This window comes from Lemur catta, chromosome 1 (genome assembly GCF_020740605.2).
Source record: "Lemur catta isolate mLemCat1 chromosome 1, mLemCat1.pri, whole genome shotgun sequence".
In the NCBI taxonomy this organism is placed as follows: Eukaryota; Metazoa; Chordata; class Mammalia; order Primates; family Lemuridae; genus Lemur; species Lemur catta.
In genome coordinates, this window is record NC_059128.1 from 274,797,280 (window position 1) to 274,814,580 (window position 17,301).

Sequence of the window (17,301 nt, forward strand, 5' to 3'; positions counted from 1 at the left end):
TCTCCCATTTTCTACATTTGCAAATGGAAACACCCTGGCTTCAAACAGAAATGTCACTGTAAGAAATACCATTTAGCTAACTCCTTCCTTAATATTCATCTTTAAAGATGGCCCATTCTTGAGGGCTTAGTTCAGGTGTGATAAATATTTGCAAGTACATACCTGGACGGAGAACATTCAAAGAAGATAAAGCATTTGAAAAAGTTCCACCAGCCTTTGGCTTTTCTTCCTCTTTTTCACTTTCCATATCCATTTCATCTTCACCATGTTCACTGATGATAACACCATCTTCTTGACTTGTATCCTTAACATGTCCTGTTTTGTCCAAAGGTTGTTCATCTAAATTTTTGAAAAGATCAATAAAAATAAAACGTATAGTCACTTTTTATTCAATTATGGGCTCAATCCACTAGAGCTTGAATTATTTTAACTGTTTATAAAAAACTTAAAACACTGATGAATATGAAATAGCATAACAGACATTAGGTAAAAACACTATAGAGGACACAAGCATGTATTTGAGGCCCCCTGTTCAATCCTACCTCCATTAATTTTATCAAAATTTTAGTCATTTATCAAAATCAATTGTTTCTTCCTCTAAACTCCCACAGCTCAGACCTCTTTTAAGCATTATTTCATTTTACGTGTCAGTATTTCATTAAACCCCTAAGCCCATTCAAGGCAAGTTTCTGTTAAGAGCAAGGTATAATACATTTATGGACCAGATAAGTTTCTTAGTAACGTACGCTTATATGGGATATCTTCTTAGCTCATAACCATTTGTCACTCATTATCCAAGAGGTGAGACCCCAATAGTTACATTTACACCGTGCAAGCCTGACCCCACTGCCATGACTCAATTTTTTAGTGTGGACTTCTGACTGAAGCAGAGATAACCTCCTTCTTTTTCTGGGAATCTTGAATCAGGACAAAGACAAGTTATAAAGTATGTGACACTAAGAACAACCATATGTAAACTAGGAAGGGAGCTGTGGAGTGGCCACATTCTTCCATCTGAACAGAGAAGACAGCTCTCTATTTCTCAGTTCTAGTACAATCCTGACACCCGATTCAAGAATGCTTTCCTGCCATTGGGGTCCAGGAGGCACCACTACATCTCTATGATAAACTGTTCTTGGTTTATATATCTCATAACTAAGTAAGTCCTATTATGGCCTCCATCCAAGGCAAAATCAAGAAAATCAAAGTGTTTGGTTTATATATCTCATAACTAAGTAAGTCCTATTATGGCCTCCATCCAAGGCAAAATCAAGAAAATCAAAGTGTTTCACCTTAAAGCACTGAACCTGGTAATGCTCACAATAGGCACAATGAATATAATGAAACAGTAAAGCAAGAGTTTATTCTAAATATGAGATATTCTTCTGTTGTTTCCTTAGCATGTTCCCTTCAGGAAAACTGCTTCTAAAGTTCTCCCATCTTCTCAAACCGTATTCTACTCCCTTAAATAACAGTCCCAGAGACAATATCCCTCCCTCTTTTTAACTTTATCAAGATTTAGGTCATTCTTTTTTAGGCTTTTTTCATTTAGCATCTTTTCATGTTAGCCACAGACTTCTTTCTTAAGTGCATTCTAAAGTTATGAGATTTTCAAACTCACTTTATCAGATGTATGATTGAGTGAAGTGAAATACTACCTATTTCCTTCTGCTCTAAACCCACACTAAATCAGTGGCTTTTTAACAGGCCGAAAATAGAACTGCAAAAGTTCTACTATATCAGACATGCTCAAATAATGAATGATTTCTGCAGATTTTTAAAGAGTCAATGTTTCATTAAGTTCACAAGTATTTGTGATTGAGCAAATACAAGGCCAAAGCAAGGTGATAGGTTAGTGTTTGTGAATGGTCATGTTATCCTTCCAGATATCTCTATAGAGATGCTAAACTACCTTTTTCAAGGCTCCCCTTTTGCCTTCAATTTCCTTCATGACTACTTCAAGACACTTGTTCTATTACTATCCGCTTCCCCCTAAACCTGGTCAGGCTCCCCCTCTCCTCCTCCTCTTCTGTCTACAAAGACACAAAGGTTTCTCTTCATCAAAAAAGAACTTCTACTTGATGCCATCAGTCCCTCTAGCTACTCTCCTCAGCTATTGTCCTCTACTTCTTTCTGCCAAACTTCCCAAAGAAGCAGTTTAGACCTGCTACCTTCCACTTCCTCACCAACTTTCATGCCTCACCTCTAGCAAATGGCCTTAGACCTCACAGCTAATGCATATATGTGGTATTGTAAAGCAATTTAGCAAAATATATTCCTTCTTACAAACAGCTCTGCAGGCACAGAGCCTAGCCATGGACCATTCCCTCCCATCAGATGCCTGCTCCACAGAAAAGCCTAGCAACCCTGCAGATAGCCATTCCTTGATCCTCATTTTCCCTGACCTTTCTTGTACTGTTTCAGATGAGATCAGGCATGTTCAGGGTGGTATAGCCATAGACTCATGTACTATGTGTGTTCATAACAACACACAACTGGCCATCATCTTCCTGAAACCTTCCTCCCTTCTCTTCTTTGGCCTTTCTGATTCTATTGTATCTTTGGTAACTTTTGTACCTTCTCCTCTCTATATAAGCTTATTACAAAATAGAAATCTTTGGTCCTCAGTAATTTTTCCTTTATACTGCTCTCTGATCAATTCCATTCACTTTTCATTATCCCCTCAATAAGCACCATACCTGAATCTCTAACTGTTCACTGGCTATGTCTGCTCAAATTCACGTCAATGAGTGAACTCATTACCTTAGGAATGTCATAAAAATGGGTTTTTCAAGTCAACATTGCTCTTGAAGTTAACTCATCTCTGCCTAGCTAAGGAGGGTTGCAGGTAGAAAGGATTATGATTTGATTAACAAAAGACATTTCAGTAATAATGACAATCTATAATACAAACAGAGGCTCCAACTTTGGAGAGGACATAAATTTGGTTATCTAGTGAGTGGAATATCAGAATTATATGAGGGTGGAAGGTTGGAAGAGGTCACAGAGGATGGCCTCATAAACCTCATACTTGCTTCAATTTCTAAACTTAACAGTACATGGCCACCATGCCAATAGGACTTTCTCAGTTCTCACTTTTCCTAACCTTTCTTGTACTATTTCATCACATATAGTTGGTTCTCAAAGTTCTAGGAAAAATGAGGCAGTTTCCTAGACTCCAAAATAATCAGTTCCCCTAAAATATTCTTCTTCCCACCCATCTTCGTTATTTCTGTACATACTACATAATTAATCTCAGTCACCCTGTGCTATGATTTGAATGCCCCCTCCAAAACTCATGTTGAAATTTAATTCCTATCGTAACAGTATTAACAGATGAGGCCTTTAAAGGGTCATTAGGCCATGAGGGCTCTGCCCTCATGAAATGGATTAATGCCATTATCACTACAGTAGGCTCCTGAGAAAATGATGAGTTTGGCAGGACATCCTGTTTCACATGCTCACTTGCCCTCCCACCATGCTATGACTGAGCACGAAGGCCCTCACCAAATGCCTGCACCATGCTCTTGGACTTCTCAGCCTCCAGAACTGTGAGCCAAATAAACTTCTATTGTTTATAAATTACCCAGTCTGTGGTATTCTGTTATAACAGCAGAAAACGAACTACGACACCGTGGCACAAAAGCTCAAATTTGACTATTTCTGTTTTTTTTTCTTTTGAGGCAGTCTCACTCTGTTGCCCAGGCTAGAGTGCCCTGGCGTCAGCCTAGCTCACAGCAACCTCAAACTCCTGGGCTCAAGCAATCCTCCTGCCTCAGCCTCCCAAGTAGCTGGGACTACAGTTATGTGCCACCCTGCCCGGCTAATTTTTTCTATATATTTTTAGTTGTCCAGCTAATTTCTTTCTATTTTTAGTAGAGACAGGGTCTTACTCTTGCTCAGGCTGGTCTCGAACTCCTGACCTTGAGCTATCCTCCCGCCTTGGTCTCCCAGAGTGCTGGGATTATAGGTGTGAGCCACCTCACTGGGCCTAAATTTGACTATTTCTTTTAAGTCCAATAGCAAAAGCATGTATCAAGCCAATCAGTTCTTCTGTTGGAATGTTTCTCAAATAATCCTTTCTTACCATGTCTTCTCCCATACCAACAGCAAACATTTTTAACCCATCCACAATTTCCCACTGAGTCAGGAAAAGCCTCTGTCTTGCTCAACTGAGACCTTTTTAAACCTGCTATTAATGGATCAAAGCTGGCCCTTGAGTTTATACTGCTTTAGGCCTCCAGTCTTTCCTCATGCCAACCCATGCTGCATGTTAATACCAGGTTAAAGTTTCAAAAGGCATTTATCATGTCACCATCTTGGCAAGCCACTGAACACAGCAACTCTAAATCCCTTACTGAATACTGAACATCCTTCACAATCTGTCAACAGCGTGTCTTTCACACTAAACCTCTAACTATTTCTTTCACAAATCATCTACTTTGACCTGTTAGGTGTACTTGTTCTTTTCCAAAACAGCTTTAGTCTTTTTAATCCTTGATCATACTTCTATACTTTCCCTCTTGTATCTTTTGGAATTTTAATTATCAAAGATGAAGCTTCAAGTCCCAATTTTTCTATAAAGCAGTCCTCCCTCCTCTGGAAAAAAAAGGATAGTTATCCTTTAGACCACTCATTGGACATTTTGCCAAACACTGAGTCCTATTACACATTTATGTGATGTTGTCTCCACAACTAGATTGTAAATTTGAGATATAATGCCATACTTTTTCACAACGAGCCTGTAAGAAGCTAATAGAAAATAATAATTTTATCTTCAATGCCATAAAATAAAGACTTTCCTAAGTCATTTGCATGAAAATAACTCAGACCAGAGAATATTATAATGGATCCACTCTCCTAAAGACAAAATAACTACTTAAAAATGTTTAAACTTAGGTTTTGAGAGACATAAGAGATGTCTGTACAATACAATGTCTACCTCATACTGAAGAGCCTTCATCCATGTATTAGATAGAGCTGCTGAGTGCGGGTATGCTCAATATTAGAGCATTCCTGAAAGTTCTCTAAGAATTAAATTCTGTGAAAATACCGCCAAAGAAATTGACAACCTGTCTCTATAAAATACAAGTACAGGAATGCCTACAACACTCCTTCACACAGAAATAAATTTGTATGTTAGGGTGAAATGTACAGACTCTGTTCAACAGTAGTCTGTAAACTAGCAGGAAAATTGGGAGAGGATTTAGTTCTTGCAGCAGAAACATTCCAGCAGCAACGGTTCTGTCTTTTTTAAAAATGCATTTAAAAAGCAGTTGTGTTAGAACATAATAACAGCACTCAATGTGGGCCCTGGACAAAGACAGGGTCACCTGAAATGAGTTCAGAAGATACACAACAAAGAGCTTTCATTTTGTATTTCAAAAGAATCCTATTACTCTAATACTTACTGTCAGCTGATGAGTTGAGTTCTGTCTTAATCTTCGATTTTTCAAGATCTTCTTTATATTCTTTCTTGAGCAATTTTACTATCTTTTTGCTATAACTTGATTTCTTCACTTTGAAAACTTCTTCATTTTCTTGAAAAAGAAATTAAATAAACTATTTTCAGAAAATATTTTCCCTTTTTCATATAATCTTATGGTCCACTGAGATAAATTCTTCCAAATATGTACTCATGTAATGAAATCATTACATAATTTGAAGTTATTTTACATCTATCATAGACTCTCAAAAACTGAAGTCAACTTAATAAATTAATCTGGAGCAGTAAGATTTTGAGACTTTTTAAAAAAGTAATAAAATGTCACTTCACAGAATTTTCCATTTCTTATTGTTTTCTTTAAATCATCTACTTCAGGAGAAAAAAAGTCATTTAGGATGTTTCTGAAAAATTAAATCGTCAAGTCACTAAGGAATCTAAAAATATCCACAATCAGGAGGTGCTGTCAAGTCTTAGTAACTCTACATCCACTGCAAGCTGACAGTTATTTCAAAACTAAACTGAGAGCAAATCACTTTTCAAAAGTAAGTTTTGGTAATATATTCATCCTCTTTGATTTGAAAATTTTAAAAACCAAGTGCAAAACGCTTTACAAAAATGGCCCATCCTCTTCAAAAACAAAAATCTGCCTGTACTCCTTTCAAACTAAATAAAAAATAACAGAAAGGCCAAAGACAAATTGCCTACCTTGCTAGAAACATCTCGAATCAAGGTGCAAGATTTCCAAAACCCTTAATTTCTTTTGTCATAACAGAGAATTAATCGTGTTATACACACTCAACTGTTCGGGAAGTAAAAAGATTTAAAGCTCATTTAAGATCAGAAATCTAAATCCACTGCAGCCTGGCCTCTCACAGGGATTGGACAAACTGCTTAGCTTTGTTACTACAACGTCTCTTTTCCCTGTTCCTAAAGCCAATGCGAAGGTTAGACATCCACTACGCCTATTTACTTTTATAGGGAAACTGACGCTCAGCGATTAAAAGGGACTGGCCCAAGGTCACTCGGAATCAGAGTTGCAACTCCAGACTTCTGTTCCCAAACCTAGTACTCCTTTACAAACCCGGCCTTCCCGGTCAAGGATGCCTGGACAGAGCATCCGAGAGGCGTGGGCACAGTGACCTGCAGAGGGCTCAGAGAGGGTGCCAAGACCTGTTAGCCACGGGACCCAAATCAAGTTCTCCCTGAAACACACCCGGCAGGAAAGAGGCAGAACAGGGAACACTAAATTTCCACTTAAAGAATTCGGAATGACTGATCTGAGCTCCGGCCCCTCGGAGTAGAAAATGCACAGGAAGACGATGAGGAGGTGGCGGTTGTTAAGAAAAGCCTGGTGGCAGCGCGGGAACGCGTCCCCCGCCGGAGCAGAAGGCCGGAGGCGGGGAAAGATTCGCAGCCAGTCGGGTGGCAAGGGGTTCCGTTCCGGGGTTCGGGGGCTGGGCGTCCAGGGAATGCGAGGACTTGGGGTGGGGGTCTGGCGTAAGGATGCGGAGGTCCACGGGTGCCAGAAACGCAGGGGTTACCTTCCTCCTCGTCCTGGAAGCTGAGCAGGCTGGCCCGGGGCACCTCTTTGTTCTCGCGAGGCCTCTTGCGGGGTTTCAGTCCGTTGCCGGGCTCCGCGCCGCCGGGGAAGCCGACCCCAGCCTCAGCCCCGAGACCTGGTGTCAGTGCGGAAGGCGGCGGCGGCAGCCCCGGGCCCAGCAGTGTCTCTCCCCCGGGGGCCCTGTCGCCGCCGCCGGGGCCCGGCTCTTCGCCAGTGCCCGGCGGCAACAACGGCGGCGGCTCCTGCTCCTCTTCGCGCTCCCGCTCCTCTTCCTCGGAATCGTTCCGCTTGCGCACGTTCACTCGCCGGGCCTTTCGGAACATCTCGGCGGCCCGCACCGCTGTAGCACACCAGCTCTCCCACACGGCGGCCCCGGCAGCGCCAACCTCGCGCCGGCGCACGCGCGCTTCCCCGAGCGCTAGCCGGGTTGAGTCTTCCCTCTCGCTATGGAGCACCAGCGAGCACGCATGCGCTTGCGCTCCCACGCGCTCTTGATGCTTGGAGAGAGAGAGAGAGGAGAAAAAAAAAGAGAGAGAGAGAGCAGCCCACGCCTCTCGCCAGAACGTCTGCTCTCTGCAGCGTCCTCTATGGGCTTGGAGGACTATTGGCAGGGAACTCCGATGTCGTTCGACTGGTCACAAAGAGGATCATAGAGATGACAAGAAAGAGTGGTCTCTGTCGTTCCCCAGACGGTGCTGCTGCAGTGCGTCTTCCGCACTTACGTGGAGCGGTCGCGAGAGGAAACATACCTCCGAGTGCTGGACCGCACAAATAGAGCAGGAGGAGGGAGGAGTCAGAAGGAGAAACCGGGTTTGGGGAGGGAAAATGTGGTCCGGGGATGGAATATTTTCCTGTCAAATCTGTGACTTGAGGTGTGATTAGTAACACAAATCATTATTAATGATTACTAGTAATGGTCGTTATTAGTAACTCTATTGAGCAGTACTTCCTATTTCTACAGCTTTATAGCTACAAAGCTCTTTAAAAGACATTGAATTTCAGTTATGATAAAGTGTTACATGGCGTAATGCCCCCGCCGTGGCACTCCCCCCACCCCCCGTTACGAAGAAAGCAAAAGTGTTTTAATGTCTTCAAGAGAATGCCAAGTTTGTTAGCAAGTCTATGACTAAGTACTTTGAGAAGCGTAGTGAATTTCAGAAACAAACGGAAGGAAAATTGACTTGGTATGGGGATGGTTGTGACAGTTTTCGGTCTTGCGTCAGAAAGGGACCGTCTTAACTGGTAAGACCTTATGGAGGGATTGCCTCCCAGGTTGAATTCAACGTGCATTCCCGTTTTCATCACCAAACTTGGAGTTTCTCCTTCCGGTGCTTACGTATATATGTGAATTTATTTTCGTGTTTCAAAATTTAAAAGGTATTCAGTTTTGTGATGATAAGTTTTCCAGTTCACCTCCTCGGCAGCAATGTTAACAGTTTCTCATGATCCTCCAGAGATATTCTATGAACATAAAAGCAAATAAATATGCATATTTTAACGAATTCTCCTTTTTACGTAGATGGTGGGTAAATGTGTAAACAGTGCATTTGTAGCCTAACATAAATTAGAGACAGGTCCACATTTGTACGTTTTCTTTTGCCCAGCTGAGTAGTGATCCATTGTTGAAATTTACCATAATTTATTTAACCAGCCTTATAAAATGGATATTTAGGTTATTTCCAGACTTACTATAATAAGCAGTGCTACAATGAAAAGCTTTGGAAAATTGTGACATCTGTAGGATGAACTAGAATTGGAATTGCTGGGTCTCAATATATATGCATTTGTGATTTTGCTGATTCTAAATTGCTCTTAATAGAAGTTGTGCAATTTGTACTCCTACAAGCAAACATTAGCATGCCTGTTTGCCCACTGAAATTGTCAAAATTTCAGTGAGATTTAAATTCCAAGTCGAAGTAGAAGATCCCAAGCACTCCAAGAATTTCTGTCTCATACACATTTGCCTCTTTTCTCTTATTTTGTTTGATTGAATTTGAGATCAGCCCACCCAGGACCGAGTTTTGGAGCTAAAAGCATCCTGTGTAGCATCCTCTTCCAGTTAATAAAAAAAATAATAACATCTGGCTTCCATTCAGTAATGTGGAGTACATTACTCTCAGTTCTTATATTCTGGCTCTTCAGCATTGGTTTAAGTTCTGATTCCAGCAGAATGTTTCATTGGTGAAATTGGACTCCCATTTCTAATCACAAAAGATTCAAATTGCACCAGGTCAGCCTTCAGACACCTGAGCCAAGAGACAGATTTGCAGTAAAATGACAAGGGTAGAGGTAGCAAAGGTAAGGTTTAGAAGCAAAATATGTTAATATTTTGGCCTGAAACTTTAAAAAGATCTCCCACTGTAAAAGTGATTGGATATGGATAGAGGGAAGAGCACTTGTCATTTTTAAGTGAGCCAAAATACAGTCATGCATCATTTAATGACAGGAGCATGTTCTGAGAAATGAGTTGCTAGACAATTTCATCGTTGTGTGATCATCATAGAGTGCACTTACACAAACCTAGATGGTATGGCCTACTACACACCTAGGCTACATGGTGTAGTCCAATCCTGGGCTGCAAACCTATACAGCGTGTTACTGTACTGAACACTTGACAATGCTAAGTATTTGTGTTTCTAAACATACCTAAACAGAAAAGGTACAGTCAAAATATGATATAAAAGACAAAAAGTGATACACCTGTATAGGGCACTTACAATGAATAGAGCTTGCAGGATTGGAAGTTGCTCTGGGTGAGTCAGTGAGTGAGTGGTGAGTGGATGTGAAGGCCTAAGGACATTACTGTACATTACTGTACACTACTGTACACACTGTACACTTAGACTACACTAATTTTTTAAATATTTCTCTTTAATAATAAATTAACCTTAGCGTACTATAACTTTTTTGCTTTATACATTTTTTAATTTTTGAAACTTCTTTTATAATAACACAGCTTAAAATATAAGAACATTTATAGCTGTACAAAAATATTTTCTTTATACCCTTATTCCATAAGCATTTTTCTGTTTTCAAATTTTTCACTTTTTTTTTTTTTTTTTTTTACTTTTTAAGTTTTTTTGTAAAAAACTAAGACGCAAACACACACATTAGCCTAGGCCTACACAGGGTCAGGATCATCAGTATCACAGTCTTTCACCTCCACATCTTGTCCCACTGGAAGGTCTTCAAGGGCAGTAACATGCAGAGAGCTGTCATCTCCTGTGATAAAAATGCCTTGTTTTGGTACACCTGAAAGACCTGCCTGAGGCTGTCTTATAGTTAACTTTTTTTTTAAGTAGGAGTAAACTTGAAAATAATAAAAAGCATAGTAAATACATAAATCAGTAACAGTCATTTATTATCATTATCAAGTATTATGTACTATACATAATTGTATGCGCTATACTTTTATACTACTGACAGCACAGTAGGTTTGTTTACACCAGCATCAACACACACACATATACACATGAGTAATCTGTTGTGCTATGACATCACGATGGCTATATTGTCACTAAGTGACAGGAATTTTTCAGCTCCATTATAACCTTATGGGACTACCACCATTAACGCAGTTTGTTGTTGACCAAAACATTGTTATGCAGTATTCAGATACAACATAGGTATTTATAACTTCTCCAGTCTACCTATTTAGATAATTAAAGGGCAAAGTTAAACATGTAAAAGTTATTTTGCTGCCCAAACAAGCCAAAGGTCCTCCCAGAGGTTGTAGACATTGTGAAAATTAAATTCCTGAAATTGAATAGCTGCTTGAATTGCCTGTCAGCAGTATATTATCAGAAACTAATTATTTAATAAAGTACTTCTGTGCTTTGAGTATTAAACCAACTAGTTTATTTATTAATATAGTATGTCATCACCATTTAATATTGGAATGTCTTTAGTATTTGAGAAGACAACTGTTACATCACCCATTTTTTTGAATCAAATTCTTTTTAAAAAGTCATCTTTCCAAGCAATAATTCTGATTAGTTCTTTTTCCACTAAATTGTGATTTCACATGATTAATTAATGTACAAATTAGGACAAAATACGCAAACCAGTTTTGTTTGCTGATTCCGTTTTAGACCCTGTAGTCTAGAACATTGGTTACCAAACGTAGGTCTGTGAACCTGTGAAAGTTTTCCTTGGTCAGCTGCCAAAACAGAAGATTAAGGATAGTCTACTTGTGTAGAGTAGCCAGATGCCCTTTCTTGGAAAAAATGATCTTTTATTCTGAGATTATGTCTGTCTTTTACTTTCATGTTAAAATGAGAAAATCTCTTTACTTCTGTAAATAATAATATATGATAGTGTGTGTGTGTTTTTGTGCCTTTACTTGGCAAATAAAAAGCAATGAATGCTGTAAGTTTACTCCAATTTTTTATTTTATTTTTTTAAAAATATTGACAGGTGGAGTCTAATCATCTAGGAATCCTGATCTAGGAATTTTCTCTTTTTTTCCCCTAAAGCTACAAACCTGGACATCTCAATTCTATTCTGGATAAAAGCTGAAGAAATCTATTTAATAAAGTTTTTAGACCCTACCTTGATGAAGGCAGTTCTGCATTAACTTAAAGTAGAATGTAAGCTTCATGGGTGTGCTATGGTTTGAATGTATCCATCAAAGTTGGTGTGTTGGAAATTTAATCCCCAAAGCAACAGTGTGGAGAGGTGAGACCTTTAAGAGGTGATAGGTCATGAGGGCTCTGCACTCATGAATGGATTAATGGTGTTATCTCCGGATTAGTGGGTTAGTTATCTAGGGATTGGATTTCTGATAAAAGGGATGAGTCCCACTCCCTTTCTCTCATGCTCTCTGGAGCTCTCCTGCCCTTCCACCTGCTGCCGTGGGGTGATGCAACAAGAAGGCCCCCACCAGATGCAGCCCCTCGACCTTGGACTTCCCAGCCTCCAGAACTGTAAGAAATTTCTGTTCTTTATAAATTACCCAGTCTGTGGCATTCTGTTATAGCAACACAAAACCTACTAAGACAATAGGGAAGAGACTTTTATGTTTTGTTCAGTGCTGTCTTCACAGTACCTTGAATAACACTTGGCACACACAATAGACACTCAATATTTGTTGACTGAATGGTATTGGACATTATGTGTGTTTGATTGGTGATAAGTGTTCTAACCTATGTTGCTATACATAAACATTTGCCACAGCTTACATCCTTTTATTCCCAAAACATGATCTCAATGTATTTGTTATAAATTACCGAGACAGATTAGTTCTTCCCACCCCTCCACCTTTGCGAACTGCCTCCTTCAGGAATCAGAGAATCCCCACCCAGCCAGGTAGGAGGCCAAGTTGCATTGTACTCTCTGGGCCAATCAGATTTTCCCACGATTTAGCACTTGGGACAACAAGTCCCTGCTTATGGCTAGAACTGCAATGAACTCAAAGCTGTAGGAAAGCCATAACTTACATGTCAACCCAGGAGCCAAGAAATATAGTTAGTGTAGCAGGAAAGAAGAATGAAGTAGACATTCCAGAAAGCAGAAGACAGAGGGAATACGATGTGGGATTCCATTACCTTTCCTGATCCTTGTTCTCGACTCTTCCTGAACCTGGAGTGCACTCTTGTCTGTGGGTTCTCTTCGATAACCCTGGAATCCTGATAATAAATATTTCCTTTTTATTTTTGTTATTGATGATGTTTTACTGTGTAGTGTGTGTGCATTTGCTTAAAGATTTTAATTTTATACTAGTGTTAATTTTATCTGTGCACATTATACAACTGTTAAGGTTTACCCACTTAACTCTTCAGCTGTAGCTTTTGTTCAACAAAGGGATTTTTTTCCTTTTTTTCTTTTTAAAAATTATACACCACATATTCTCAAAGGCAGGCACTTAAGCAACAGGTAAAAGTGAGGAAAGGCCTTTCTCTTCCAAGTATGTAGTTATTGCAAGTAACTTTCAAACAGAGACAAGTACCTCCATCTAGAGCATATGAATGGTCCTAGTTTAAAATGTCAGAAAATTTCTAAGTTCTGTGTCTCAAACTCCATGAAAATTTAGTCATTGGTTCCAATTCAGTGGGATCATCTTTTCTATCAAACCATTGTCATTGACTCAATCCAGGTGTAAGAGATCCAGAGTTTTTTAAAAGGTTATTATTTAAAAAGAAAAATTTTTTTAGCCACATTTGTATCCCCAGTAGAGAGTCATTCAACTCATAAATGTTGGCAATTCAGCTGTAATGGTCATTCATTTTCTGAAATGACACTTCAACCAAAAGAAAATTAGTGAAATTTCTCTTTATCCAAACTGAGAATGTCATAACAAAATTAAGTAACGTTTTAATGGAGGTTACCTTGGTCATCCTAGTTTATTTTTAAAATGCATTCGCTATTTATTTAAGACAGAGTCTTGATCTGTTGCCCTGGCTAGTGCAGTGGTGCCATCATAGCTCACTGCAACCTCAAACTCCTGGGCTCAAACGATCCCCTCCTGCTTTGGCCGCCCGAAGAGCTGGGACTACAGGTGAGTGCCATGTTGCCTGGCTAATTTTTCTATTTTTAGTAGAGACAGGGTCTCACTCTTGCTCAGGCTGCTTTCAAACTCCTGAGTTCAAGCAATCCTCCCAGAGTGCTAGGATTACAGGAGTGAGCCACCGCACCAACCTGCATCTGCTATTTAGACCAGTTATTCATCTCTTATCGTTCCTTCATTCAGCAAAATTTATTGAGCATGTTTGATGTTCTAGGCATTGTGTTAGGCAGTAGGAATGTAAGAATGAACAAGACAAATGTGTTCTTTGTCCTAGAACTTTAGTCAGGTACTGGAGACATAATGAATAAGTAAATAAACAAAAAATCATTACTCACTGTGATTATTATCATGAAGGAAATCAATACGGTAGTACATCTTTTTTTTTTTTTTAACTCAGACCCATCTGTGCAAAGGGTACTACATCTTAAGAATTATAGATATAAAATCATGGAAATCTCAGTTTGAATTCTTTTTTCTATATGCTGTAGGGGAGAGAAAGCTTTCTACCCTCTGAAGTTTTGATAATTGAGTTTATGAAATAAACTGATAGTAGACAGATTAACAGGAAAAACAATTACAAATTTATTATATGCATGGAGGTATCACAGGAAAAAAAAACGAGTACCCAATAACCCAGTGAAATTTATAATAGAAGCTGTATACCTTCTTCAAAGGGGAGAGGGAGGGGGGATGTAGTCAACTTAAGGGAAAGCAAATAATTTTGGGGAAAGATTAATAGGTCATAGAGCCTGTGACAAAGTCTGGGCATGGTGTCAACCTTCAGTTTCATCTCATGTGATACGGTTAATCTTCCTTGGTTGATGAGATTCCCAGGAAAGAGACTCATGACAACTGAGTTCCTTTTTGAAGGATCTATCTTTAGACACATAAGGGAAGTTCAGAGTCCCTGGACTTCAGAGGAGAAAAAGGGGTGAAAGACAAGAGGACAGGAGAAGGTCAGAAAGACACTGGTTCTGCTTTTAGTTCAAAGTAGTGGGCATTACAATCTGCGCTTTTTGATCAGGAAAAGACAAAACAAAACAAACCCAAATAAAAAACCTAAGTGATCAGCGTGCCAAAGTGCCATACTTTGGGGTATCACCTTCTGGGCCCCAGTAGTGCCAATGGCCATTTCAGTATCTATATCATTAGGAAATGTGTAAGGATTTCTGGGATTGAAGCAGAACATTTTCCTGTAAAATGATTACAATAAACAGCTCCAGGGTTATCTGCTTTAGTAAAATTTTCTTAGAACATTTCACATAAAATGAGCAGTTGAAATCATTTTATGCAATTAAGTATTTTACATCTTCTAGAGTTACAGTGTGAAAGAATATAATTCAGAACTGTAGTATGATAAGATACTTATATTACACTCACAATAGACACTTTATATATACATCTAAGAACAATGTGTCCAATGAAAAACCAAAAATAGCAATCCATCCTTTCTGAAAGAACTCACTGATCACTTGTGTTGGATCAGTAACATTCAAACATTATTGTCTGTCCCTCTTGGGAAAAAAATTTAAAGCAGATACATTATTGAAAACAACTGGGTTATAAACATTCCTCTGGGTATAAAAGATAGAAGAAATTAGTGTTTCATTTTTTCTGTATTGTTTCATTTTACTTGAGGGCAGCAAAGTTGTATAATCAACATATAGATTACAGTGTGATTACTGAGAGAAGAATCAAATGCAGCTTCAAATTTGAAAGTAACCTTTTTATAATTACAGAAGTACTGCATGCATATTTTAGAAATTTAGAAAAATATAGAACAATACAAAGAAAAAATAAGAGTCATTTATAATCTTATTATCACTTTTGGTACATTTCCTTCCAGAATTGTTTTAGGAATATTCATTGACTCATTCATTCTTAGTGGCTTCAATATTCAAATGGTCTGTCTTCTTGCATTTTTAGTTTTCTAATCTCACCTTTAATAATCACATCCTCCACTCCACTTCAGCCACCTACCATAATGATTGCACCCTTGGACCGTCTCCAGGTTACTGGGAGCTTCTCCAGTAACTGCATCACTCCTGTTGGCCCACTGTGCTTACTCCACCTCCAGTCCAATGAACCCATCACTTTTCACTGTCTACGCTCTTCTTCCTGCCATTGTTTCCCTTCTTATCCACATTGGATTTCAGGGGCCAAGATCATAACCACTCCCTTGCAACACCTTCAACTCTCTTTCTCACACTCCTTGATTGTACTCACCCAGTAAAACCCTGGCCATGGTTGAGCCAGAAAATGACCTTCTCTGTACCTGTTCCTGATTAACAGCTGTCCCTGTTTTGTTTTAAATTCCTAAGTACAAACTTCAAATGGACACTAAATATTATCAGCATTTTTTCTTCATAATGGAATATTTTAATATGCCTCACTCTGAATCACACAAATCAATGAGGCAAAAAATATATAAAGTTATGTGAGATTTTAATAGTATAATCAGTGAGCTCAAATGTATATAGAGAGATAGATAGATAGAGACAGATAAATACAAAGAGATAATTTTCTACTCTCCAAACATAAACTGCTTCATCTGTGAAACATTTATGAATATCAATCATTTACCTGGCAACGATTTTTAAAAACCGAACAAATTCTCCAAAATGAAGATTTTACAGCCACATTCTCCAAAGTGAGGAAAAGTTAAATGAGAAACCAAATCCCCCCAAAATTGAACAAGCTTTCCTAATTAAAAACAAAGAAACAGCCTTAATTACTTGGGAAATAAGGAACAGTTATCTAAATCTCTGAATCAAATAGGAAATAACATATGATATAAATTATCTAAACTCTCTAGAAATTAATAGAAATATTGCTATTCCATATAAAATATGGTATATGTTAATAGCTAAAGGGGTACATGACATATAGCTTTAAAGTAAGTTTATAATTATAAAGATAAAAATAATCAATAGTAGAAATTATTATAAACAGCAAAACAATTCAAAGAATGTGGGAAGTAAATCTAAGCCTAATAAAGGAACAACACAAAACACACACACACACACACACACACACACACACTCCCACTACTGTAGGTGCAACTAGAAATAAGAAACAGACCAAATTAATTATGAGAGAATATGAGAATATTATGTGCAACCCAGTGACAATACATCTGAAATTTTACAGAAGATATATTTTCTAGCAAAATACAAATCACAAAAAACTGACTCAAGAAAATTCCTAATGGCTTTTTTTTTTTTTTTTTGAGACAGAATCTTGTTCCTAATGGCTCTTAACAGACCAATAAACAAATAAGTAGCAGGAGAGATTTTTAAGTCAGGCTTAAAAATGTAGGAATGATCATTTTAAAAAAAATCAATTCTTTCTCCCATCACCCCAATAAAACAATGGTGAAGCCTTTAAACTGTCTAAACATATGGAGATACAGAGGTCACACACATGAAGGATTTCAACAAATTTATCTGTCCTGTATTCATAATATGTTTTCTTGTTAAGTTTACTTTCCTATACCATAAGATGATTATTATGTAAACTCCTCTCTTCTCAAAACCTTTCATTCTGGGGGGAAGTTCCTAGTATTTCCATGTGCAGAGGAAAATTTCAATGGAAGTCTCTGGCAATCCAACCAGGGCAGGACTGCCAAGGGCTCAGACCTGTCAGGAACAAAGTTTTGGGTTATTTGAGAGGATAAAGACCCTTGGGGAGCAGACTGTCTCTCTCTATCTTTGCCGAGTCACTTCAAAGTTACATGCAGATATCCTGACACTGCACCCCTGAATACTTCAGTGTGTGCCTCCTAAGAAT

At 38.6% G+C, this 17,301-nt stretch overlaps 1 protein-coding gene across 1 annotated transcript in view; it reads right to left on the minus strand.

Moving 5' to 3' along the window:
* PAXBP1 (PAX3 and PAX7 binding protein 1) overlaps positions 1–7,517 on the minus strand; it is a 32,962-nt gene extending 25,445 nt beyond the window's left edge. Inside the window, exons 1-3 of the mRNA XM_045540557.1 lie at positions 6,988–7,517; positions 5,412–5,540; positions 163–339 (exon numbers count right to left, since the gene is read on the minus strand). Of these exons, the coding sequence (XP_045396513.1) occupies positions 163–339; positions 5,412–5,540; positions 6,988–7,330 (649 nt within the window). The 5' untranslated portion in view covers positions 7,331–7,517. The remainder of the gene's footprint in view (positions 1–162; positions 340–5,411; positions 5,541–6,987) is intronic.
* Positions 7,518–17,301: the final 9,784 nt, after the last annotated feature.